Source organism: Salmo trutta, chromosome 5 (assembly GCF_901001165.1).
Source record: "Salmo trutta chromosome 5, fSalTru1.1, whole genome shotgun sequence".
Lineage (NCBI taxonomy): Eukaryota > Metazoa > Chordata > Actinopteri > Salmoniformes > Salmonidae > Salmo > Salmo trutta.
The window spans coordinates 50,724,285-50,750,169 of NC_042961.1; the positions used below are offsets into that span (position 1 = coordinate 50,724,285).

Genomic DNA, 25,885 nt, shown 5'->3' on the forward strand with positions numbered 1-25,885 from the left:
ATAGAAGCTGGGAGCTTGCAGTGTCTGATACTTGTAAGATTTGTTTATGACAGTCAAAATCACATCCAATCAAATTTTATTGGTCACATACACATGGTTAGCAGATGTTAATGCGAGTGTAGCAGAATGCTTTTGCTTCTAGTTCCGACAGTGCAGTAATATCTAACAAGTAATCTAACAATTCCCCAACAACTACCTAATACACACAAATCTAAATGGGTGAATGAGAATATGTACATATAAATATATGGATGAGCGGGGTGGGGTGCTCCCTCTGCTGTTTCCTGAAGTCCACGATCATCTCTTTTGTTTTGTTGACATTGAGTGAGAGGTTGTTTTCCTGACACCACACTCCGAGTTCCTTCACCTCTTCCCTGTAGGCTGTCTCGTCGATGTTGGTAATCAAGCCCACTATTGTTGTGTCGTCTGTAAACTTGATCATTGAGTTGGTGGCATGCATGACCATGCAGTCGTGGGTGAACAGGGAGTACAGGAGGGGGCTGAGCACGCACCCTTGTGGGGCCCCAGTGTTGAGGGTCAGCGAAGTGGAGATGTTGTTTCCTACCTTCACCACCTGAAGGTTGCCCGTCAGAAACTCTAGGACCCAATTGCACAGGGCGGGGTTGAGACCCAGGGCCTCCAGCTTGATGATGAGCTTGGAGGGTACTATGGTGTTGAAAGCTGAGCTGTAGTCAATGAGCAGCATTCTTACATAGGTATTCCTCTTGTCCAGATGGGATCCAGTTTGCGGTGGAATATGTGACAAATACATATACGTTCAAAATTGTTTGGCAAAAACTCATGGCGGGATGTAAGCTACTGGTAGCTCACTATCGACCTGTTGGAGACCCCTGAACTAGCATGTGTGGATACTTCTGTGGCAAAAAATGTCAACGTCTGTGTATCTTTAATGCTGCCTGCTTTAAAAAACATGAAAAAAGTTCTGTCTAATATACTTGTACAGTTGAAGTCGGAAGTTTACATAGGTTGGAGTCATTAAAACTCATTTTTTTAACCACTCCACAAATTTCTTGTTAACAAACTATAGTTTTGGCAAGTCGGTTAGGACATCTACTTTGTGCATGACACAAGTAACTTTTCCAACAATTGTTTACAGACGGATTATTTCACTTATAATTCACTGTATCACAATTCCAGTGGGTCAGAAGTGTACATACACTAAGTTGACTGTGATTTTAAACAGCTTGGAAAACTCCAGAACATTATGCAATGGCTGGACAAACATCTGTACAAACAATAGTACGCAAGTATAAACAGCATGGAACCACGCAGCCGTCATACCTCTCAGGAAGGAGACGTGTTCTGTCTCCTAGAGATGAACATACTTTGGTGCAAAAAGTGCAAATCAGTCCCAGAACAACAGCAAAGGACCTTGTGAAGATGCTGGAGGAAACAAGTACAAAAGTATCTATATCCACAGTAAAATGAGTCCTATGTCGACATAACCTGAAAGGCCGCTCGGCAAGCCACTGCTCCAAAACCGTCTTAAAAAAGCCAGACAATATGCAACTGCACATGGGGACCAAGATCATACTTTTTGGAGAAATGTCCTCTGGTCTGATGAAACAAAAATAGAACTGTTTGGCCATAATGACCATTTTTATGTTTGGAGGAAAAAGGGGGAGGCTTGCAAGCCGAAGAACACCATCCCAACCGCGAAGCACGGGGGTGGCAGAATCATGTTGTGGGGGTGCTGTGCTGCAGGTGGGACTGGTGCACTTCACAAAATAGATGGCATCATGAGGAAGGGAAAATTATGTGGATATATTGAGCAACATCTCAAGACATCAGTCAGGAAGTTAAAGCTTGGTTGCAAATGGGTCTTCCAATTGGACAATGACCCCAAGCATACTTCCAAAGTTGTGGCAAAATGGCTTAAGGACAACAAAGTCAAGGTATTGGAGTGGCCATCACGAAGCCCTGACCTCAATCCTACAGAATATTTGTGGGCAGAACTGAAAAAGTGTGTGCGAGCAAGGAGGCCTACAAACCTGACTCAGTTACACCAGCTCTGTCAGGAGGAATGGGCCAAAATTCACCCAACTTATTGTGGGAAGCTTGTGGAAGGCTACCTGAAACGTTTGATCCAAGTTAAACAATTTAAAGGCAATGCTACCAAATGCTAATTGAGTGTATGTAAACTTCTGACCCACTGGGAATGTGATGAAAGAAATAAAAACTGAAATAAATCATTCTCTCTACTATTATTCTGACATTTCACATTCTTAAAATAAAGTGGTGATCCTAACTGACCTATGACAGGGAATTTTTACTAGGATTAAACGTCAGGAATTGTGAAAAACTGAGTTTAAATGTATTTGGCTAAGGTGTATGTAAACCTCCGACTTCAACTGTATGTGTGTGAACCACCAATCATTTTCTGTACCTCTGTCCCATGAAGTAACCTCCAAATTTCTCCGTAGATCAAGATTCTAGCCAGCACCTGCCCAGGGAAAAACATCAGAGGCAACGTCCTGGCCTGGCCTGACTTCCTCAATGGGGTGGTGGGGAGAGTGAAGACTAACCCCAACTGCATCTTCTGTGCTGGTGAGGGACAAATATAGGATCAGCTTACACTGGCCAAGTCCTAACCTTAACCATAGGCGGAGGGGGCACAAAACAGATTTTAAATCAGTGTGTAGGAAAACATTAACCCACTCCATTCTTCTACTTCATGACATTTGTGTTTGTCAGACTGCCCCCAGCTAGAGAATGCAGTGCCTCACCTGCGTGCGTCCAGTCCAGCGGTCAGTCCCGGGTCTCAGACGCAGCTGTCCTGTGCTCCCGGCTTCTACCTGGTGGGGGAGCCGCTGCTGCAGTGTCACAACAAGGGAGAGTGGAGCCACGCTCTGCCCCGCTGTGAACGTGAGGGACCATTAGTTACACATGCACAGACACTTACACTGTACACACACACATCCACGTATAAACATAGAGACAGACACACACAAACATACTCACACACACACACACACACACACACACACACACACACACACACACACACACACACACACACACACACACACACACACACACACACACACACACACACACACACAAAACAGAGGTTACATTTGAGTCATCTATATCCATAAGCATAGCCTGTGTACTGTCTATCTATAGGAGTATCAGATGAGGTAATACTTTCTCCATTTATAACCAGACATTTACATTGTAACCTGTGTATATCTACCTGTATAGGAGTGAAGTGTGGTTCTCCTTGGCCCCTGGAGCATGGTCTGTTCCAGGGTGCCGACTACCATGCAGGCAGCTCTGTGGTGTACCAGTGTAACCCAGGGTTCTACCTGCTGGGGGACGCCAAGGTCCACTGTACCAACAGTGGGAAGTGGGGAGGCAACCCGCCCGCCTGCCTGGGTAAGACTGAAACTGAGACAGTGGATGAATATAAATGGCATAAACGGTGTCATACTTACACTATTTGCATCATACAATTCATGTATATCTACCGTATTTAGAGTGTATGTCCATGAATACAATGTTTTCAAACAGCGCAGTATAACGACATGCGTGTGTCCATACAGATGTGGATGAGTGTGCACTGGGCTCAGACTGTGATGAACACTCCAGCTGTCAGAACACAGACGGCTCCTACACCTGCACCTGTATCCACCCCTACAGCGGAGACGGGAAGAACTGCACAGGTAACATTCTCTAGGCCTGGACCATACCACCTGAGCCAAACCTTTTCCCCCGGTCAGTTCATGTGGTCAGGAAAATTACATTCTTCCTAGTTATAGGACAAGTTTCAAAACCTCTTAGCTACAGTACTGTATCACTATGCCTCTCGTGCCTTATTGCTTCATCATCATCAAACATCTACAGTTCACCTCTGCCAAATGTTTTAATCCATTCATATCTGCTGGCACTTCAAGGTGCAGTAGCTACAGTATCAAACCTTTTTTCTCTGTATTTCTGTTATCAATCTAGAACCAGTGAAGTGTGAGAACCCGGGGGCTCCAGAGTTCGGCTATAAGGACGGTATTAACTTCCTCATGGGAAGTGAGGTCGTGTTCACCTGCGAGGAAGGCTACGAGCTGATTGGTTCACCTCAGGTCCAATGCCTGGAGACAGGAAGCTGGAATGGTGTTTTCCCATACTGCAGAGGTATAGAGGACATCAACATGGTTATATGTAATATATGTTGTAGTAATAATGATAATGATAATCATGATATAATAATCATTATTATCATAATAATAATAATGATAATGAAAGTCATGATATAAACATAATAATATAATCACAATAATGATAATCATGATGTAAGCATAATAATAATAATGATATATTCATAATACTAATAATATTATTAAACGTAATTGGGGTGGCAGGGTAGCCTAGTGGTTAGAGCATTGGACTAGTAATCGAAAGGTTGCAAGTTCGAATCCCTGAGCTGACAAGGTACACATCTGTTGTTCTGCTCCTGAACAAGGCACTGTTCCTAGGCTGTCATTGAAAATAAGAATTTGTTCTTACCTGACTTGCCTAGTTAAATAAAGATATCATAATATATGGCATGCCCTATTCAAGTGTTCTGTTTGGGTTTATATATCATCTCAAAAATAATCTTGTTTTCACATAATGCTTTGTTGTCACTATCAGTAGAGATCCAGCATTGTTATGTACGATATGTTAATGTTTCCAGAAATACCCAGTTTCATGACAGTCCATCTGCATTTGAGTAATCTAGTACAGGGCACTACCCTCTTATCCATGAGGTACTTAGACAACTGTATAAATAATACAATTATCCTGATTATGCCCATCAAGCCTTCATAGCTCTCAGATCTGCCTAACCAAAGCCTTCAGTCAAAGCGGTTATAATGGAGGCTTGATGTTGGGTAACGAGCAACAAATGCTAACTGTTTGTTTTTATCCTGAACACTCCTACTCTCTCTCTCTCTTTCTCTTTCTGTCTCTCTCTCTCTCTCTCTCTCTCTCGCTGTCTCACTCTCTCTCACGCTCGCTCTCTCTCTCTCTCTCGCTCTGTTTCTCTCTCTGCCTCTCTGTCTCTCTCTCTCTTTCTCTCTCTCTATGTCTCTCTCTTTCTCAAAATCAACTGGCATATACAGTGAGGGAAAAAAGTATTTGATCCCCTGCTGATTTGTATGTTTGGCCACTGACAAAGAAAATATCAGTCTATAATTTTAATGGTAGGTTTATTTGAACAGTGAGGGACAGAATAACAACAACAAAAATCCAGAAAAACGCATGTCAAAAATGTTATAAATTGATTCCCTCGGCCTTGACTCCCTCGGCGTGTGTGTGTGTGTGTGTGTGTGTGTGTGTGTGTGTGTGTGTGTGTGTGTGTGTGTGTGTGTGTGTGTGTGTGTGTGTGTGTGTGTGTGTAATGGGTGATTATGTTCTGTGCAGCTGGCTCTTTGTCTACCCTGAACTGTTGAAACAGAATCTTTCTATTGCACCGTTGGCAGGGCCGGCTGAAAGCCCTCTGGACCGGGCCGCTGGCCACTGGATGTAACCCTAACCCACACAAGCTCTGGATCTATCCCTTACCCACACTGGTTCTGGATGTAACCCTAACCCACACAAGCTCTGGATCTATCCCTTACCCACACTGGTTCTGGATGTAACCCTAACCCACACAAGCTCTGGATCTATCCCTTACCCACACTGGTTCTGGATGTAACCCTAACCCACACGGGCTTTGTATCTATCCCTTACCCACACTGGTTCTGGATGTAACCCTAACCCACACTGGCTCTGGATCTATCCCTTACCCACACTGGTTCTGGATCTAACCCTAACCCACACTGGTACTGGATCTAACCCTAACCCACACTGGTTCTTGATCTATCCCTTAACCATACTGGCTGTGGATCTATCCCTAACCCACACTCGCTGTGGATCTAACCCTAACCAACACTGGCTGTGGATCTATCCCTTACCCACACTGGCTCTGGATTTATCCTTTACCCACTCTGGCTGTGGATCTATTCCTTACCCACACTGGTTCTGGATCTAACCCTAATTCACACTGGCTGTGGATGTAACCCTAACCCACACTGGCTGTGGATCTATCCCTTACCCACACTGGATCTGGATCTAACCATAACCCACACTGGCTGTGGGTCTAACCCTAACCCACACTGGCTGTGGATCTAACCCTTAACCACACTGGCTGTGGATCTATCCCTTACCCACACTGGTTCTGGATCTATCCTTAACCCACACTGGGTGTGGATCTAACACTAACCCACACTGGCTGTGGATCTATCCCTTACCCACACTGGCTGTGGATCTAACCCTAACCCACACTGGCTGTGGATCTATCCCTTACGCACACTGGCTCTGGATCTATCCCTTACCCACACTGGCTGTGGATCTATCCCTTACCCACACTCGTTCTGGATCTATCCCTTACCCACACTGGCTCTTGATCTAACCCTAACTCACACTGGCTGTGGCTCTAACCCTAACCCACACTGGCTGTGGATCTAACCCTAACCCACACTGGTTCTGGATCTAACCCTTACTCACACTGGCTGTGGATCTAACCCTAACCCATACTGGCTGTGGATCTATCCCTTACCCACACTTGTTCTGGATCTATCCCTTACCCACACTGGCTGTGGCTCTAACCCTAACTCAGACTGGCTGTGGATCTATCCCTTACCCACTTTGGCTGTGGATCTAACCCTTACCCACACTGGCTGTGGATCTAACCCTAACCCACACTGGCTGTGGATCTAACCCTAACCCACACTGGCTGTGGATCTATCCCTTACCCACACTTGCCCTGGATCTGACCCTAACCCACACTGGCTCTGGATCTATCCCTTACCCACACTGGCTGGGATCTATCCCTTACCCACACTGGCTCTGGATATATCCCTTACCCACACTGGCTCTTGATCTATCCCTTACTCACACTGGCTGTGGGTCTATCCCTTACCCACACTGGATCTGGATCTACCCCTTACCCACACTGGCTCTGGATCTAACCGTAACTCACACTGGCTGTGGATCTAACCCTAACCCACACTGGCTGTGGATCTATCCCTTACCCACATTGGCTCTGGATCTATCCCTTACCCACAGTGGCTGTGGATCTATCCCTTACCCACACTGGTTCTGGATCTAACCCTATCTCACACTGGCTGTGGATCTAACTCTAACCCAGACTGGCTGTGGATCTATGCCTTACCCACACTGGTTCTGGATCTATCCCTTGCCCACACTGGCTGTGGATCTAACCCGGACCCACACTGGCTGTGGATATATCCCTTACCCACACTGGCTGTGGATCTATCCCTTACCCACACTGGTTCTGGATCTATTCTTAACCCACACTGGCTGTGGATCTAACACTAACCCACACTGGCTGTGGATCTATCCCTTACCCACACTGGCTGTGGATCTAACCCTAACTCACACTGGCTGTGGATCTAACCATAACCCACACTGGCTGTGGATCTATCCCTTAACCACACTGGCTGTGGATCTATCCCTTACCCACACTGGATCTGGATCTACCCCTTATCCACACTGGCTGTGGATCTAACCCTAACCCACACTGGCTGTGGATCTAACACTAACCCACACTGGCTGTGGATCTATCCCTTACCCACACTTGTTCTGGATCTATCCCTTACCCACACTGGCTGTGGATCTATCCCTAACCCACACTCGTTCTGGATCTATCCCTTACCCACACTGGCTCTTGATCTAACCCTAACTCACACTGGCTGTGGCTCTAACCCTAACCCACACTGGCTGTAGATCTATCCCTTACCCACACTGGCTGTGGATCTAACCCTAACTCACACTGGCTGTGGATCTAACCATAACACACACTGGCTGTGGATCTATCCCTTAACCACACTGGATCTGGATCTACCCCTTATCCACACTGGCTCTGGATCTAACCGTAACTCACACTGGCTGTGGATCTAACCCTAACCCACACTGGCTGTGGATCTATCCCTTACCCACACTGGCTCTGGATCTATCCCTACCCACAGTGGCTGTGGATCTATCCCTTACCCACACTGGTTCTGGATCTATCCCTTACCCACACTGGCTGTGGATCTAACCCTTACCCACACTGGTTCTGGATCTAACCCTTACTCACACTGGCTGTGGATCTAACCTTAACCCACACTGGCTGTGGATCTATCCCTTACCCACTTTGGCTGTGGATCTAACCCTTACCCACACTGGCTGTGGATCTAACCCTAACCCACACTGGCGGTGGATCTGACCCTAAACCACACTGGCTGTGGATCTGACCCTTACCCACACTGGCTCTGGATCTAACCCTTACCCACACTGGTTCTGGATCTAACCCTAACTCACACTGGTTCTGGATCTAACCCTAACCCACACTGGTTCTGGATCTGACCCTAACCCACACTGGCTGTGGATCTATCCCTTACCCACACTGTCTCTGGATCTGACCCTAACCCACACTGGCTGTGGATCTATCCCTTACCCACACTGGCTCTGGATCTATCCCTTACCCACACTGGCTCTGGATCTGACCCTAACCCACACTGGCTGTGGATCTAACCCTTACCTACACTGGCTGTGGATCTATCCCTTACTCACACTGGCTGTGGGTCTAACCCTAACCCACACTGGCTGTGGATCTAACCCTAACCCACACATGCTCTAGATCTAACCCTATTCCACACTGGCTCTTGATCTAACCCTGGTCCACACTTGCTCTTGATCTAACCCTAGTCCACACTGGCTCTTGATCTAACCCTAGTCCACACTGGCTCTTGATCTAACCCTAGTCCACACTGGCTCTTGATCTAACCCTTGTCCACACTGGCTCAAAATCTAACCCTGGTCCACACTTGCTCTTGATCTAACCCTGGTCCACACTTGCTCTTGATCTAACCCTTGTCCACACTGGCTCTTGATCTAACCCTTGTCCACACTTGCTCTTGATCTAACCCTTGTCCACACTGGCTCTTGATCTAACCCTTGTCCACACTGGCTCTTGATCTAACCCTAGTCCACACAAAATAAGATGTTTTATGATACAGAGTACACTGTGTTTTGATTGAGATAACACATGATGTCTTGCCAGAAAGAATGTAACTGTAGTTTCTTTATGATCGAATAAGATGACCAAGCGCAGGAATGAGTGGGAACTCTGAAATTGACCTTTTAGTTATTTCGAATCACCTAATGGATTTGCAGAATGTACAATGTTTCTGTTTGAATTGAATAAAGTGCATTTTTTTCTACATCTTGTTACATTGTGCCTTGACATGTGTGCCCGGGGAGCTGTTGTTCTGGAAGGTTAAGTGCCTTGCTCAATGGCAGGCAATGGCATCTAGGATTTGACAGCAGCATCCCTCTGGTTGCCAGCTTACTTCCTTCCAGATTTTTCCCGTCAGACCCAGGATTCGAATTGGCAACCCTCCGGTTGCTGGCTCGCCTCTCTAACCGCTAGGCTACCTGCCCGCCCTATCTATGTCAGTGTGTGGGGAGACCAGGCAAGCTCAGGCTTGTGCCTTACTGAGCTGGTTCCCTTAGCCTGGGTTTGTGCTATCATGCCAACCTCTTGTCATGTCAAACCATGCATGATAGCACAAACAGACTGGCACTCAGGCTAGGTTCCCCTACAAGGCTTTCATAAGAAATAAAAATCTGTCAGGAAGTAAGCTGGCAACCAGAGGGATGCTGCTGTCAAATCCTAGATGCCATTGCCTGCCAGTGTGCCCTTGAGCAAGGCACTTGCTCAAGGGGCACACAGTGTGGCAACCCCCTGCGCCTCTCCCCAAAAAAACGATGTGTGGAGGGGTTGGGTTAAAAGAGGAAGTAACATTTTGGTTAGACCTTGTGCGCAATTGACCAATTACGTGATCTTAATATATATTATGCATATACTGACAAGATACATGCCCGTATATGGACAACGACTCCCATTGTTAGGACGGAGAGACATGTATCTTGTCAGTATATCCATAATCTTTGATTAAGATCACTTAAGATCACTTAATCAAACGAGGCTAAGAATCTTCTGGAAGGAGTTTACTAGAACTGATCAGCCCTACATGGTATTGTGTTGATCTCCAGCCCTCTCCTGTGGAAGGCCCTCTGTCCCAGAGAATGCTGTGATGAAGGGCACCAACTTCACGTTTGGAAGCAAGGTGACTTTCAGGTACCACCGTCAGCCATTTACAACAAGTGTCACGCTGACAAAGTAGACCATTTAGACACAACAACAATATGAATTTGCTGTTGCATTGAGATAATGCTGTTGCGTTAATAGTTAATTGAGATAAAAGAGCTTCTCCTCTTTATTTTCTCTTTCCAATTGAGATATCGTATAGCAGGGGTACTCAACTCTTACCCTACGAGGTCCAGAGCCTGCTGGTTTTCTGTTCTACCTGATAATTAATTGCACCCACCTGGTGTCCCAGGTCTAAATCAGTCCCTGATTAGAGGGAACAATGAAAAAACGCAGTGGAACTGGCTTCAAGGTCCAGAGTTGAGTTTGAGGGCTGTCTAGTGTATAATATACAGTATATTACAGTAAGTAAAGATATCAACAAACACATGTATATAATGGGAGTTAAGCTGATAGATAGTTGTTGAAATTAAACCTCTATTTATATTGCCACATCTCCCATGTTCCCCCATTATGAATGTACGTACAATATTTCGCTTTCCTCTACTCCAGCTGCGTTAAGGGGTTCATTCCAGGTGACCCCTATGAGATCCAGTGTCAGGCCAATCTGAAGTGGAGCAGTGCGCCCCCTGTCTGTCAGCCAGTCACCTGCGGGGAACCTCCACACGTAGACAACGCAGATTTCACCCTCAAAGGGAAAACCTACCTGTCTACAGTGATCTACAGCTGTGCAGAGGGATACAGGTTAGGATGGAATGTCTGTCCTGGTTTATCATTTCTGTTCTTACGTCCACATAGTATCTCAGTGTTGGAGTTCTGATCTAGGATCAGGTCCCCACCAACTGTCCATATAATCATATTAGTTATGCTCTAAAAGGTCGAAACTGATTCTAGACCAGCAGTCCCAGGTTATATAGGTCGTTTCTGGGGTTCACAAAAGGACAAGATCCATTTACATCTAAAATAATAAGACGTTCATTAATCTATACATTGAAGCGCCTGCCTGGATGCAGTGACTTTGAAAGTGGTAGCTAGTAATATATGATAGTAATAATTGGCTGTTGTTTCATACTGCTTAAAGGGGAATGTAAAGCTAAGCAACAACATGTATTCAATCCACAATACTAAACATGTGCATGTAACATAGAAACATCTCTATTTTAAATATTTTGATCTTGAACAATGTTTATTTGACCTATGGTCAGCGCCATCTTAAATTGCCTACCAGTGGCGCGACAATGGCAATATGGCAATTTATAGTTACAGTTAGCTGGCGTTCTAAAGTCTAGTGTTTCCCTTACCCTTTAAAAGTGTTGTGAGTGTAAGTGTATTAGTATTACACAGTGTGTGTGCAAAAGGCATTCGTGTGTTAAAGGCCCAGTGCAGTCAAAATAATATTTTTTCCTATGTTTTGCATCATATTGTACAACAGCTAACAAAACTAACACTGTAAAAGTGTGAAAAAATGTGATCAGTGCTATTTCCTGATAGTTGCTGGTTGAAATTATAATCTACACAGCACTTTCTAATCAGCAGGTTTGCATGGGCGGGAGATTCGGCTTTCCATGGTGACATCACCATGTGGTAAATTTCTAGCAAAATTCTTGCTTGTATTTTTTGTTGTTGTTGCAAAAAACAAACAATTTGCCTGTTTTAATGGACAGTCGATTAGAGTAAGGTAATAATTGTTTGATATTGATATAAAAACTACTGCTTTGGGCCTTTAAGACTGCAGGGCTCTGAGGAGGTGGTGTGTGAGGCGTCAGGAGAGTGGAGCAGCCCTGCCCCTCTCTGCGCCAGTGTCCACTGTGGAGACCCCCCCGCCCTCCGGGACTCAGTGACCATGGGGGACGACTACACCCTGGGCAACAAGGTGCACTACGTCTGCAAAGAAGGGTAAATACTGTCAACCATGTTTCATTAGTTATACTTTATCAGCCTCTTAACTCAATTGAGGCCTTGCCACGCATTTGTAAGAGACATGGCTGAACAAGACTACCTCAGTGTTAGCATTATAGTTATCATTAAAGTCAAGTAGTAGTTTATGTAGTTATACTACAGTAGTAATGGTATATATATGATTGTGTATGTTTACTTTTTGTTACATTGTTTAGATGTATTACTTCCTACCCTGATCTTCATTGATTGGCACGGTGTCCCCACAGCTACACTCTGATTGGACCAGAGACCAGAGAGTGCCTGTCAACTGGCCAATGGAGTCCCACTTCCGCTCAGTGTGTCCCCCGCTCCTGTGGCCCTCCCCCTTCCATAGACCACGCCCTCGCTGTCGCCGGCCACCAGCTGTTTGGCGACACGGCCAACTACTTCTGTACGGATGGCTACACCGCTGGCAACAACTCCAAGGTTATTCATCTATGTTATTGCCCTTCATTTTTAAAATGTCTTTCATCTTGTTGTTTTTAAGTAAAGTGTGTTGCGATTCTAAATGCAAAGTTAAATAAAGTTTGATTTGATTTAAAGGTGGTCTGCAACGCCCAGGGATTGTGGGCGCCCCCCAAAGGCCAGGAGGCCCCTCGTTGCATCGCCACCTTCTGCCAGCGACCACCTGACCTGCCCCATTCCATCTTGGACTCGGTCAACAAACCCAAGTACGCCAGCAACACAGAGCTCAACTACAAATGCGAAGAGGGCTTCATCCTCAACACGACTGCCAAATTGAAATGCATGATGGGAGGGGAATGGACGCCCTCGCCATACGAAGTGGGTTGCGTGCCGGTGCGGTGCTCCAAACCGGAGGGCATCGAGAGGGGGTATGTGAGTGGGACCAACTATAGTTTTGGAGCGATGGTGGCGTATAGCTGTGATAAGGGTTTCCTGATCCAAGGGGAGAAGAGGAGGACATGTGAGGCCAATGGAAAGTGGGGTGGGGTCCTGCCTGTCTGCCAGCCTGTCTCCTGCCCGTCCCCCCCGTCACTCGAGAATGGATTCATCCAGGTATGTTGTTCCTCTGCTCAAATTCATGTCAAAACACAGTCTACTCTGTATCATAAAACATCTTATTTTGTGTTCCAACCCACAGAACAAAGGTCATTTCATCTTCAACAGCAAGGTGACATATGCGTGCGACGACGGCTACCAACTGACCGGACATCCGGAGAGAGTGTGCCAGGCCAACCGCCAGTGGTCCAACGGCGACCCGCCCGTCTGCCACATCCTGACCTGCGACCCCCCGCCCATCATCCTGCACGGCCAACACCGTGGCTCCATTGGCTCCGTCTTCGAGGTGGGCCACAAGGTTGAGTACATCTGCGACGAGGGCTACAAGCTAACCGGCGACGCTGTGTGGACGTGTCTGAAGTACGGCAAGTGGGACAAGTCGAGTCATCCACACTGCTCGCTGGTCCAGTGCCCAGAACCGCCCCTAGATGAGAACCACCTGGTTCTACGTAGTTTGGACTCTGGTATCGTGGAACTGTCCTGCGAGGACGGCTACGTTCTCCACGGCGCCCGGACCCTCCGCTGCACCCTCGCCCAGGAGTGGAACGACACCTTCCCTGTCTGCAAGCAGGTGTTTTGCGGTCCTCCGCCCGAGGTGGCATTTGGCGACCCGTCATCGGCACCGTTGTCTACTCCATCCTATTTCGGCTCGGTGGTGAACTACTCCTGCATGGACGGGTTTACTCTGAGGAAGGAGGGGTCTGTGACCTGCCAGGCAGATGGATATTGGAGCAGTCCTGTCCCAGAGTGCATCCCAGTAGAGTGTCCTCAACCTGTAGAGATAGCTAACGGCATAGTGGACGTTCAGGGACTGATGTACCTCAGCACGGCTCTCTACAGCTGTAAACCTGGGTATAGCTTGGTTGGTAACGCTACGGTACTCTGTGGTGAAAGTGGGCTCTGGATCGGAGGTGTACCTTCCTGTCAACCAATCGAGTGCTCCGTCCCGAAAGAGATACCCAATGGGAAGGTGGCATATACCAAACTCCAGTTCAACCACGTGGTCAACTTCTCCTGTCACCGCGGTTACCGTCTACATGGTCCGGAGACGCTGAAGTGTCTAGCGAACGGGGAGTGGGACCAGGGGACGCCCGTGTGTGTCCAGATCTACTGCGCTCCACCGAACCCCATAGACAACGGCTTTGTGGAGGGTCTCGACCACAAGTTCGGCGTCACCATCTTCTACAGCTGTTTCCCTGGCTTCCAATTGGTCGGCCAGAACCACCTGACCTGTGAGGAGTTTGGTTGGTCCAGTTCCGTCCCAGTCTGCATCCCCTCTGACTGCGGCCTGCCCCCTCATATCGACTTCGGCGAGTATTCGAGGCTCTTGGATCCGAATGCGGAGCTAGCCGGGAGGGACGACGCTATAACCTCCAGGCCTATAGGTGGCGCTACAGTGCCGTTATCACCCATGGATATGAGCTTCCTGCATGGGACTGTGATAGTGTACCGCTGCCATAAGAGCTATGAGCTTACAACCTCTACTGCCTTAGTGTGCCTGGAGGAGGGGGGGTGGAACGGGACAGCTCCCATGTGTGTTCCTGCTGAGTGTGAGGAGCCGCCCAGCCCGGACCACGGTTCTGTGAACGTCACAGACACATCCCTGGGTAGCCTGGTGAAGTACAGCTGTGAGGAGGGCTACGAGTTAGAGGGGGAGTCAGTCAGACAGTGTGTGGCGGGCCGACAGTGGAGCGACGTACCGCCTGTCTGCCGACCTATATCCTGCGGTGACCCGGGTGACATCGATAACGGCTCGGCCGAGGGAGACTCCTTCCTGTATCTGGAGGTGTTGCGTTACGAGTGTAGTTCCGGGTTCGCCCTGAAGGGCGGTGACACCAGGACTTGTAAGGCGGACGGGAAGTGGGACTCTGAGAAGCCTTGGTGTGAGCCTATCTCCTGTGGCTCTCCCGTCGTTCCTAGTGATGTCACTGTGACAGGGAAGGAATATACGTTTAACAAACATGTAGCGCTGAGCTGTAAGTCCGGCTTGCTCCTACAAGGCCCCTCTGTTAGTGTCTGTCAGGCCGATGGTACCTGGAGTCATGGGTCGCCTGAGTGCCGTCCAGCCCACTGCGGTAGACCAGCACCCATCCCCAACGGTAGAGTCCTGGGCTCTGACTTTGGCTACAGCCGTGAGGTGTGGTATGAGTGTGAGGAGGGGTACATCCTCAGCGGCGGCGAACCCAAGCGTATGTGTCGAGGGGACGGACTCTGGGGGGAAGGACCCCCCCCTCGCTGTGACATCATCACCTGTGACCCGCCGCAGGACATCAGCCACGGTTACCTCAACGGCTCCAGCTTCCACTATGATGATGTCGTGGAGTACGTGTGTTTCGACGGGTACGAGGTCTTCGGTGACCCCGTCCTACGCTGTTCCGCCCAAGGCCATTGGGTCGGGACGGTACCGGAGTGCCGCCCCTGCCTCTGCACCCCTCCAGTGTTAAAATACGGGGTGGTGCTAGGGCGCGACCATGCCTGCGGCGACCGCGTCTTCTTCCTCTGCGATGAGGGCTACAAGGTCCTGGGGCCGGCGGCTGCAACTTGTGAGAAGGGCGGGGTGTGGAGCCCGGGTGTTCCTGTGTGTGGCCGGGGGAGGTGCGTGGCTGCCCCGCCTGCAGTACCCCATACTGTCCTGCAGGGCGCCAGCTCCACTGTCCCAGACACAGTTACCTACAGGTGCAGGCCGGGTTACCAGATGAAGGGGTCCTACCCCCATGTTACCTGTGGTAGGGAGGGCAGGTGGGGCGAGGTGAGGATCAGCTGTGAGCCCGTCTCCTGTGGAGAGCCAACTGCTGAACCACATGCTCATGTGGTGGGAGAGAGGTTTACCTTCGGAAGCCAGATCCAATACAGGTGAATTTGAACTTCTGTATCTTTCAGAGAGTTAAAACCTCTTTGTTCATCTAGGTGTTAGAGAAGTGCTATTCAAGTAGATAGTATGGTATTTATTATCCCTCTCCCTCTTTCTCGCTCTCTCTCACATCCTCTCTCCCTCTTTCTCTTTCTCTTCCTGTCTCTCTCCCTCCCTCACCCCCATCTCCCATTTCTCTTTCTCTCTCTCTCCCTCCCCTCTCTCTCTCTAGGTGTGATGAGGGGTATGAGCTGACCAGCCAGTCTGACTCTCTGACCTGTCAGTATGACGGCACCTGGTCTAAACACATCATCAGGTGCCGCCCCGCCCCATGCCCGCTCCCTGCCAACCTCACCACCCACATCCTGGTCACGGGGGAGGACCTCACCCCTGTAGGGGGGACAGTCACCTTCTCCTGCCCACCAGGGTTCCTCCTGCAGGGGCCAGACCTGGCAGAGTGTCTGGTAAGACAGTTTTAATGCACTGAAAACATGAAGAGATGATTTACAGCCAATTTACACCCACTCAAGTGTCGACATGGTCGATGTGTTGCGATGGTCAGTGATGTTGGATAACATTTTAATATAATATACACTGAGTGCACAAAACATTAGCAGCCCCTTCTGCCCTCAGATCAGCCTCAATTCGTCGGGGAATGGACTCAAGGTGTCGAAAGCGTTCCACAGGGATGCTGGCCCATGTTGACTCCAGTGCTTACTTCAGTTGTGTCAAGTTGGCTGGATGTCCTTTGGGTGGTGGACCATTCTTGATACACATATGAAACTGTTGAGAATGAAAAACCCAGCAGCGTTGCAGTTCTTGACACTCAAACCGGTGTGCCTGGCACCTACTACCATACCCTGTTCAAAAGGCAGTTAAATCTTTTGTCTTGCCCATTCACCCTCTGAATGGCACACACACACAATCCATGTCTCAATTGTCTCAAGGCTTAACAATCCTTCTTTAACTTGTCTCCTCCCCTTCATCTACACTGATTGAAGTGGATTTAACAAGTGACATCAATAAGGGATCATACATTTCACGCAGATTCACCTGGTCAGTCTATGTCATGGGAAGAGCAGGTGTTCCTAATGATTTGTACACTCAGTGTGTATTTATGTTCAACAATCTCAACTTTCTCACTTCTACTTTTTTTAACTCTAGACAGCTCTCTGGTCCGTAATCACGTCTCTCAATCCTTCCTATGTTCATTCTGGCTTTTCATCGTTCACATTGTAGTCGTTTAGCATAGGTATCCAGCGAGATTTACAGATCCACCATTCACAGATGTTTACTGAATATGAATTAAGGTCATGATTATTAACTCATTCTGTTGTTGTAGCTGGGTGGTAGCTGGTCTCCAGGCCTCTCCTCTGTCTCCTGTGTTCTGGTGGTTTGTGAGAAGCCTCCTCCTCTTCCCCATGGTATCTCCAAGGGGGACAGTTACGGCTACGGAGACATCGTCTTGTACACCTGCCTGCCTGGGTTTGAGATGAAGGTAATGTCTGATACAACATGACATTATTACAATATTAACATTACAATATTATTACAGAGCAGAGAAAAATATCGACAATTTAGCTTGCATTTCAAATCAAATCAAATTGTATTTGTCATATGCGCCAAATACAACAGATGTACTGTAGACCTTACGTTGAAATGCTTATTTACAAGCCCTTAACCAACGATGCAGTTCAAGAAATAGAGTTAAGAGTTAAGTTAAATATTTACTAAATAAACTAAACTGAAAATAAATCAAATCAAAAATGAACACCAGAAAATTGCATAAAAATAACGAGGTATATACAGGGGTACCAGTACCGAGTCAATGTGCGAGGGTACAGGTTAGTCAAGGTCATTTCTAAAGTGACTATGCATAGATAATAAACAGCGAGTAGCAGCAGTATAATAAAAGGGGGGTCAATGTAAACAGTCCGGGTAGCCATTTGATTAATTCCAGCAGTCTTATGGCTTTGGGGGAGAAGCTGTTAAGGAGCCTTTTTGTGCAAAACCTCATTGATCATAATATTTTGAGTGCATGGAATTTTTCCAATTGCTACAGTGAGAAGTCTAATAAATGCTCCTTCACCCGTACTTCGGGTGAAAAGTAATCTGCTAATGCCTAGGCTGATGTTCCATTACTGGAAATCACATGATGCAATTTCCTATAAAATGGTGGGTCATAATGTTACCAGAGAAATCTGAGTCACTGTGAGAGAAAGCTGAGTCACTGTATGTTTACAGAGAGATTCACAATGCCCAGTGTCTATTTAGTGTATACAGTATGTCTTCAGTGTTTAATAGTGTGTTTAATACTCACCTTGTTACAGGGAGACTCTGTACAAACCTGTCAAGGTGATAGAACATGGAACAGGGCTCAGCCTACCTGTGTCGGTAAGTGTGTGAGCACACGTCCAATCCATTCATTCATGCAATGCTTATGAACCTCATTTAACTCCAGTTTCCTTCTTCCATCTTGTGTGTCCTCAGCTGTGTCGTGTGGTCCACCTCCCTCAGTGGAGAATGCAGAGTTACAGGCATCAGGAGAGACGTACCAGAGCAACGTCAGCTATGTTTGCAACCCTGGCCTACATCTAATTGGTCCACAGAACCTCACCTGTTTGGCCAATGGAACATGGAGTTTGCCTGCACCAACGTGTGAAGGTATGAATTATTCCTAGTTCATCGTATTGTCCACAGTCTGTATCTGTTCAAATGTTTCCTAAGCAATGGTTGTGGACATGTTTGACAAGGCAACTTGAAATGTGAAGCATGGAAAATAAAGGTTCTTTATTATCCCCCTCCCTCTCTCTTTCTCCATCTCTCTCTCCCTCTTCCTCTCTCTCTCTCTCTCTCTCTCTCTCTTTCTTTCTCTCTCTCTCTCTCTCTCTCTCTCCCCCTCCCTCTCTCTTTCTCCATCTCTCTCTCCCTCTTCCTCTCTCTCGCTCTCTCTCTCTCTCTCTCTCCCCCTCTCCCTCTCTCTCTCTCTCCCCCTCCCTCTCTCTTTCTCCATCTCTCTCTCCCTCTTCCTCTCTCTCGCTCTCTCTCTCTCTCTCCCCTCTCCCTCTCTCTCCTTCTCCCCCTCCCCCTCTCAGTTGGCCAGGGTTGTAACATCCCCAAAGAGTTGTTGAATGGCAGGGTGCAGGAGCGCAGCCTGACCACCGGGGGTGCTGTAGCGTTTCAGTGTGATAAAGGCTACGCCCTAGAAGGGGATGCTCTGGTGGCGTGTATGGGCGACGGGACATGGAGCTCCATCTTCCCCTTCTGTCAACGTACGACTCTGAGACAAACATGAATGTGTTGGAATCTCTTATTTTTCTTCTTGCTTCATAGAATCAGGGCAGGAGTTTTTCTTGGTCAGGTCACATGACTGAAAATAGGGTCCAGTTTTTCCTGGTGAGGTCACATGGTCAGGGAAACCTCCTGACAGAATAAAAGAGACAGCTGATGGTTTTATCTTATTCATTTAGCTCAGGCTCTGTTCTTACTATTGGTTTGCACCCAATCTACAATGAGAACAAACCAGAGAAAACCAAATGTATTTCCACACGTCACATTCTTTAGGGGTTTGGACATCAGCTTTGCACAAGAAACCACACACACACACACACTAATACCACACCACAGAGGGAGGGGAGGGTTGACAAACACACACACACACACACACACACACACACACACACACACACACACACACACACACACACACACACACACACACACACACACACACACACACACAAATACCACAGAGGGAGGGGAGGGAGAGCCAACACCCACTCACCCACACACACACACACACACACACACATGCACACACACACACACAAACACACACGCGCACACACGCGCACACACACACACACCACAGAGGGAGGTGAGGGAGAGCCAACACCCACCCACACACACGCACGCACGCACGCACACACACACACACACACACACACCACAGAGGGAGGGGAGGGAGAGCCAACATTCACCCACACACACGCACGCACACACACACACACACACACACACACACACACCACAGAGGGAGGGGAGGGAGGGCCGACACATAGAATGCCTGGAATACTTTGCAACATCAACACTGTCTGACAGGCAGTTTCATAACTGTAGCCAATGCCCTGAAAATAATGTGATTAAGGCTGCTTACACAGGCAGACAAATTCTGATATTTTGTCCACTAATCACATCAGGTCTTTTAACATCAGATTGTTTTCAAGACCCTTTATTGAAAAAATACCAGATTTGGACAGCCTGTGTAAACGCAGTATAAGAGCACTGACGGCTGATTAAGGCTAAATGAAATGACAGCCCAACATGGTGTATCTATGCTCCTTAGATTAGAGTTCATTGACACGATCATTAGGCAGGTTTCCAGGTATATTAGAGAAAAGCTATGTAGCAACAAAAAAACATTGCGACATGTGTAATGGAAATGTCCGCTATCGAATACATTTTATAAAGATCGACAACATTTTTATCCGTTCCACAGGGGTGGATTTGTATGTTATGCTGCCCTACTGCTATTCCCCTCTACATTTTACACACTTTGTCATGTCTACATCGTAATCCAACACTATACTCTGTGTCTCCCCATGCAGCCAAACCATGTCCCCCTCCCCCTGGATGGAAGGAGAGCAGCGGGAGTGGTAACACTTCTAAACGGCTGTTCTACGTGGGTCAGTCATTACCGTTCACCTGTCCCAAGGGCCACCAGGCGAAAGGCACCGCCTCCATCACCTGTAGGAGCGACCAGACATGGACCTCAGTCAGCACTGCCTGTGAGAGTGAGTAGAGGCTTTAAACTACTGTTCTTCAAGCCTGGTCCTGGAGATCCACATGGGGTGTAGGGTTTTGTTCCAGCCCAGTACTAACACAACCAATCAGCTCATTATTGTACAAGAGAATGTGTTGCCAACCACGTTTATTTACCTAGTTAACTAAGGTTAATAAATAAACCATTAACCACTAAAACAAGTGCAGGGCCAGCCTTAGCGACATTGGCAGAAAGCGGATGTTGCTGGTTTTTAGGGACACAGTATTTTCAGACTAACTTCTGTGGAGACTTTGCTTAGGCATCTTTCTATGCCTGCTAAGTTAGGTTAGCGCAGGGCTAGAACGAAAGCCTGAACACAAAACCTACCTCATCAGGACAACCCAGTACACTACGCCGAGAGTGTCTGGTCAACAATGTAAGACATGACTGGTAGGTAGGCTACACCAACCCCTCCACCACATGTTAGTATTTTATTACTTCACGTCCCAACGAGGATATTGACATTGGAACGAAACGACAATTTAAAGATAAGGTGTAGCATTCTTGGTCAACATAAAAGGGTTGAATCTTACTTCCTCCGTCATCCTCCTCCTTCTCTGTTTCTCCCTTTCTCTCTCTCTCTCTCTCTCTCTCTCTCTCTCTCTCTCTCTCTCTCTCTCTCTCTCTCTCTCTCTCTCTCTCTCTCAACTTTCCTTCATCTGGTACACGTCAAGGTTAGTGTTTTATTAAGAAGAACAGCCATAAAATCAGTGCAGCCATAAAGTGTGTTCTCTAGGTTGTGCTCTGCTCCCTATATAGTGCACTACTTTTGACCCTAGCCCTATGGGCCCTGGTTTTAAAAGTAGTGCACTATATAGTGAATAGGGTTCCATTTCAGATGCAGCCTACAGTAGGTGGAAGGAACACCCATGTCCCACAGGGTAGATGTGAGAGATTAGTTACAGTTGAGAATGAGTCACCATATTGATATTGTTGTTTACCGGGTGGGAGTTTACTCTGATATAATGTAGAAATGCGTACCAAATGACCTCCTATTCCTTTTATAGTCCACTACTATTGACCAGGGCCCATAAAGCTCTCGTCAAAAGTAGTGCACTATATAGGGAAAAGGATGCCATTTGGGACGCGATCGAGGGCTGGATTCAATCTGTATCGCCAAAGTATCGTGGAAGATCCGCGTAAAAATCTGAAGGTAATTTCCAGTTTAGCCGACATACGCAGCGTTTACCGTGAATGTAGTCTCCACGATCGCTGGAACATTGCTTTTAATTGCCCTTAGTTCTCTCAGATTCCTAGAATTGCTCCACTATCGCCGCTGACAAAGACACAGATATCACTTGAGTCTGTGGCTGTAAAAGAGAAACACATACAGTTGAAGTCAGAAGTTTACATACACTTAGTCATTAACACTCGTTTTTCAACCACTCCACAAATTTCTTGTTAAAAAACTATAGTTTTGGCAAGTCGGTTAGGACGTACTTTGTGCATGACAAAAGTAATTTTTCCAACAATTGTTTACAGACGGATTATTTCACTTATAATTCACTGTATCACAATTCTAGTGGGTCAGAAGTTTACATACACTAAGTTGACTGTGCCTTTAAACAGCTTGGAAAATTCCAGAAAATGATGTCATGGCTTTAGAAGCTTCTGATAGGCTTATTGACATCATTTGACTCAATTTGAGGTGTACCTGTGGATGTATTTCAAGGCCAACCTTCAAACTCAGTGCCTCTTTGCTTGACATCATGGGAAAATCAAAATAAGTCAGCCAAGACCACAGAAACAAAATTGTAGACATCCACAAGTCTGGTTCATCCTTGGGAGCAATTTCCAAACGCCTGAAGGTACCACGTTCATCTATACAAACAATAGTACGCAAGTATAAACACAATGGCACCACTCAGCCGTCATACCGCTCAGGAAGGAGACGCGTTCTGTCTCCTAGAGATGAACGTACTTTGGTGCAAAAACTGCAAATCAATCCCAGAACAACAGCAAAGGACCTTGTGAAGATACAGGTACAAAAGTATCTGTATCCACAGTAAAACGAGTCCTATATCGACATAACCTGAAAGGCCGCTCAGCAAGGAAGAAGCCACTGCTCCAAAACCACCATAAAAAAGCCAGACTACGGTTTGCAACTGCACATGGGGACAAAGATCATACTTTTTGGAGAAATGTCCTCTGGTCTGATGAAACAAAAATAGAACTGTTCGGCCATAATGACCATCGTTATGTTTGGAGGAAAAAGGGGGAGGCTTGCAAACCAAAGAACACCATCCCAACCACGAAGCACGGGGGTGGCAGCATCATATTGTGGGGGTGCTTTGCTGCAGGAGGGACTGGTGCACTTCACAAAATAGATGGCATCACGGGGATGGGAAAATTATGTGGATATATTGAAGCAACATCTCAAGACATCAGTCAGGAAGTTAAAGCTTGGTCGCAAATGGGTCTTCCAAATGGACAATGACCCCAAGCATACTTCCAAAGTTGTGGCAAAATGGCTTAAAGACAACAAAGTCAAGGTATTGGAGTGGCCATCACAAAGCCCTGACCTCATTCCTATAGAACATTTGTGGGCAGAACTGAAAAAGTGTGAGCGAGCAAGGAGGCCTACAAACCTGACTCAGTTACACCAGCTCTGTCAGGAGGAATGGGCCAAAATTCACCCAACTTATTGTTGGAAGCTTGTGGAAGGCTACCCGAAATGTTTGACCCAAGTTAAAAAATTTAAAGGCAATGCTACCAAATACTAATTGAGTGTATGTAAACTTCTGACCCACTGGGAATGTGATGAAGGAAATAAAAGCTGAAATAAATCATTCTCTCTACTGTTATTCTGACATTTCACATTCTTAAAATAAAGTGGCGATCCTAACTGACCTAAGACAGAGAATTTTTACTAGGTCTAAATGTCAGGAATTGTGAAAAACTGAGTTTAAATGTATTTGGCTAAGGTGTATGTAAACTTCTGACTTCAACTGTATAGTCATGGTCAAAAGTTTTGACACAAATATTCATTTTCACAAAGTTTGCTGCTTCATTGTCTTTAGATATTTTTGTCAAATGTTACTATGGAATACTGAAGTATAATTACAAGCATTTCATAAGTGTCGAAGGCTTTTATTGACAATTACATGAAGTTGATGCAAAGAGTCAATATTTGCAGTGTTTCCCCTTCTTTTTCAAGACCTCTGCAATCCGCCCTGGCATGCTGTCAATTAAGTTCTGGGCCACATCCTGACTGATGGCAGCCCATTCTTGCATAACCAATGCTTGGAGTTCGTCAGAATTTGTGGGTTTTTGTTTGTCCACCCGCCTCTTGAGGATTGACCACAAGTTCTCAATGGGATTAAGGTCTGGGGAGTTTCCTGGCCATGGACCCAAAATATCTATATTTTGTTCCCCGAGCCACTTAGTTATCACTCTTGCCTTATGGCAAGTTGCTCCGTCATGCTGGAAAAGGCATTGTTCGTCACCAAACTGTTCCTGGATGGTTGGGAGAAGTTGCTCTCGGAGGATGTGTTGGTACCATTCTTTATTCATGGCTGTGTTCTTAGGCAACATTGTGAGTGAGCCCACTCCCTTGGCTGAGAAGCAACCCCACATATGAATGGTCTCAGGATGCTTTACTGTTGGCATGACACAGGACTGATGGTAGCACTCACCTTACCTTCTCCGGACAAGCTTTTTTCCAGATGCCCCAAAAAATCGGAAAGGGGATTCATCAGAGAAAATTACTTTACCCCAGTCCTCAGCAGTCCATTCCCTGTACCTTTTGCAGAATATCAGTCTGTCCCTGATGTTTTTCCTGGAGAGAAGTGGCTTCTTTGCTGCCCTTCTTGACACCAGGCCATCTCCAAAAGTCTTCGCCTCACTGTGCGTGCAGATGCACTCACACCTGCCTGCTGCCATTCCTGAGCAAGCTCTGTATTGGTGATGCCCCAATCTCGCAGTTCAATCAACTTTAGGAGACGGTCCTGGCGCTTGCTGGACTTTCTTGGGCGCCCTGAAGCCTTCTTCACAACAATTGAACCGCTCTCCTTGAAGTTCTTGATGATCTGATAAATGGTTGATTTAGGTGCAATCTTACTGGCAGCAATATCCTTGCCTGTGAAGCCCTTTTAGTGCAAAGTAATGATGAAGGCACGTGTTTCCTTGCAGGTAACCATGGCTGACAGAGGAAGAACAATGATTCCAAGCACCACCCTCCTTTTGAAGCTTCCAGTCTGTTATTCGAATTCAATCAGCATGATAGAGTGATCTCCAGCCTTGTCCTCGTCAACACTCACACCTGTATTAACGAGAAAATCACAGACATGATGTCAGCTGGTCCTTTTGTGGCAGGGCTGAAATGCAGTGGAAATGTTTTTGGGGGATTCAGTTCATTTGCAAGGCAAAGAGGGACTTTGCAATTAATTGCAATTCATCTGATCACTCTTCATAACATTCTGGAGTATATGCAAATTGCCATCATACAAACTGAGGCAGCAGACTTTGTGAAAATTTATATTTGTGTCATTCTCAAAACTTTTGGCCACGACTGTAGTGTATTCTCACACGAGCGGTTACACATACTGATACACGACTTGACCCAAGAACAGAACATGTTCAACTCACATAAGCATTTTTTTTAGCAGCTTTAGCTGCTTATATAATATCTCTTGGACGGATCTACGTAAACATAACTGGTAGCATAGAATCTGTGGGGAAGGAATGGGATGTGTGTGATTACAAGCAGCAGTAGTTCCAGGGTTTAGGCTTTTCCATCACTGTTTCTTTTGACAAATCACCATTTTGCAGGGGTAAGCATCTTTCCAATTTTGGAAGGGGAGGGTCCATTCGTCCCATAACGTGCAAAGAGAGAAGGTGGAACTCGCCATTCTAGCGTCTCTTCATCTCTTAACAAGTATGGATCCAGAACTTAATCGCGCAGCTGACCAATTACGTGACACTTTAGTTTAGAGATAACCAAGATGACTGTTTAAATAAACTGAATTTACTGCTGTTGTTTCACCCACAACACAGAGGTTAGAAATGTGGAAGCCAGCAGATGGTGACCACATAGGTTACTTAAAACAAGATTAACATGGGGAAATCTCTGACGCTCGGGTTGTTTGCAAAGCAAAATCAT

The 25,885-nt window shown here is 46.7% G+C and overlaps 1 protein-coding gene across 1 annotated transcript in view; it reads left to right on the plus strand.

Annotated features, from left to right (window-relative positions):
• Positions 1-25,885, plus strand: part of LOC115194961 (sushi, von Willebrand factor type A, EGF and pentraxin domain-containing protein 1) — a 162,527-nt gene that overhangs the window by 118,737 nt on the left and 17,905 nt on the right. Inside the window, exons 31-47 of the mRNA XM_029754865.1 lie at positions 2,445-2,568; positions 2,716-2,886; positions 3,226-3,399; positions 3,567-3,686; positions 3,973-4,149; positions 10,099-10,183; positions 10,706-10,897; positions 11,882-12,049; positions 12,319-12,517; positions 12,635-13,108; positions 13,194-15,964; positions 16,195-16,426; positions 17,305-17,460; positions 18,293-18,356; positions 18,453-18,626; positions 19,058-19,234; positions 20,570-20,755. Of these exons, the coding sequence (XP_029610725.1) occupies positions 2,445-2,568; positions 2,716-2,886; positions 3,226-3,399; positions 3,567-3,686; positions 3,973-4,149; positions 10,099-10,183; positions 10,706-10,897; positions 11,882-12,049; positions 12,319-12,517; positions 12,635-13,108; positions 13,194-15,964; positions 16,195-16,426; positions 17,305-17,460; positions 18,293-18,356; positions 18,453-18,626; positions 19,058-19,234; positions 20,570-20,755 (5,644 nt within the window). The remainder of the gene's footprint in view (positions 1-2,444; positions 2,569-2,715; positions 2,887-3,225; positions 3,400-3,566; positions 3,687-3,972; positions 4,150-10,098; positions 10,184-10,705; positions 10,898-11,881; positions 12,050-12,318; positions 12,518-12,634; positions 13,109-13,193; positions 15,965-16,194; positions 16,427-17,304; positions 17,461-18,292; positions 18,357-18,452; positions 18,627-19,057; positions 19,235-20,569; positions 20,756-25,885) is intronic.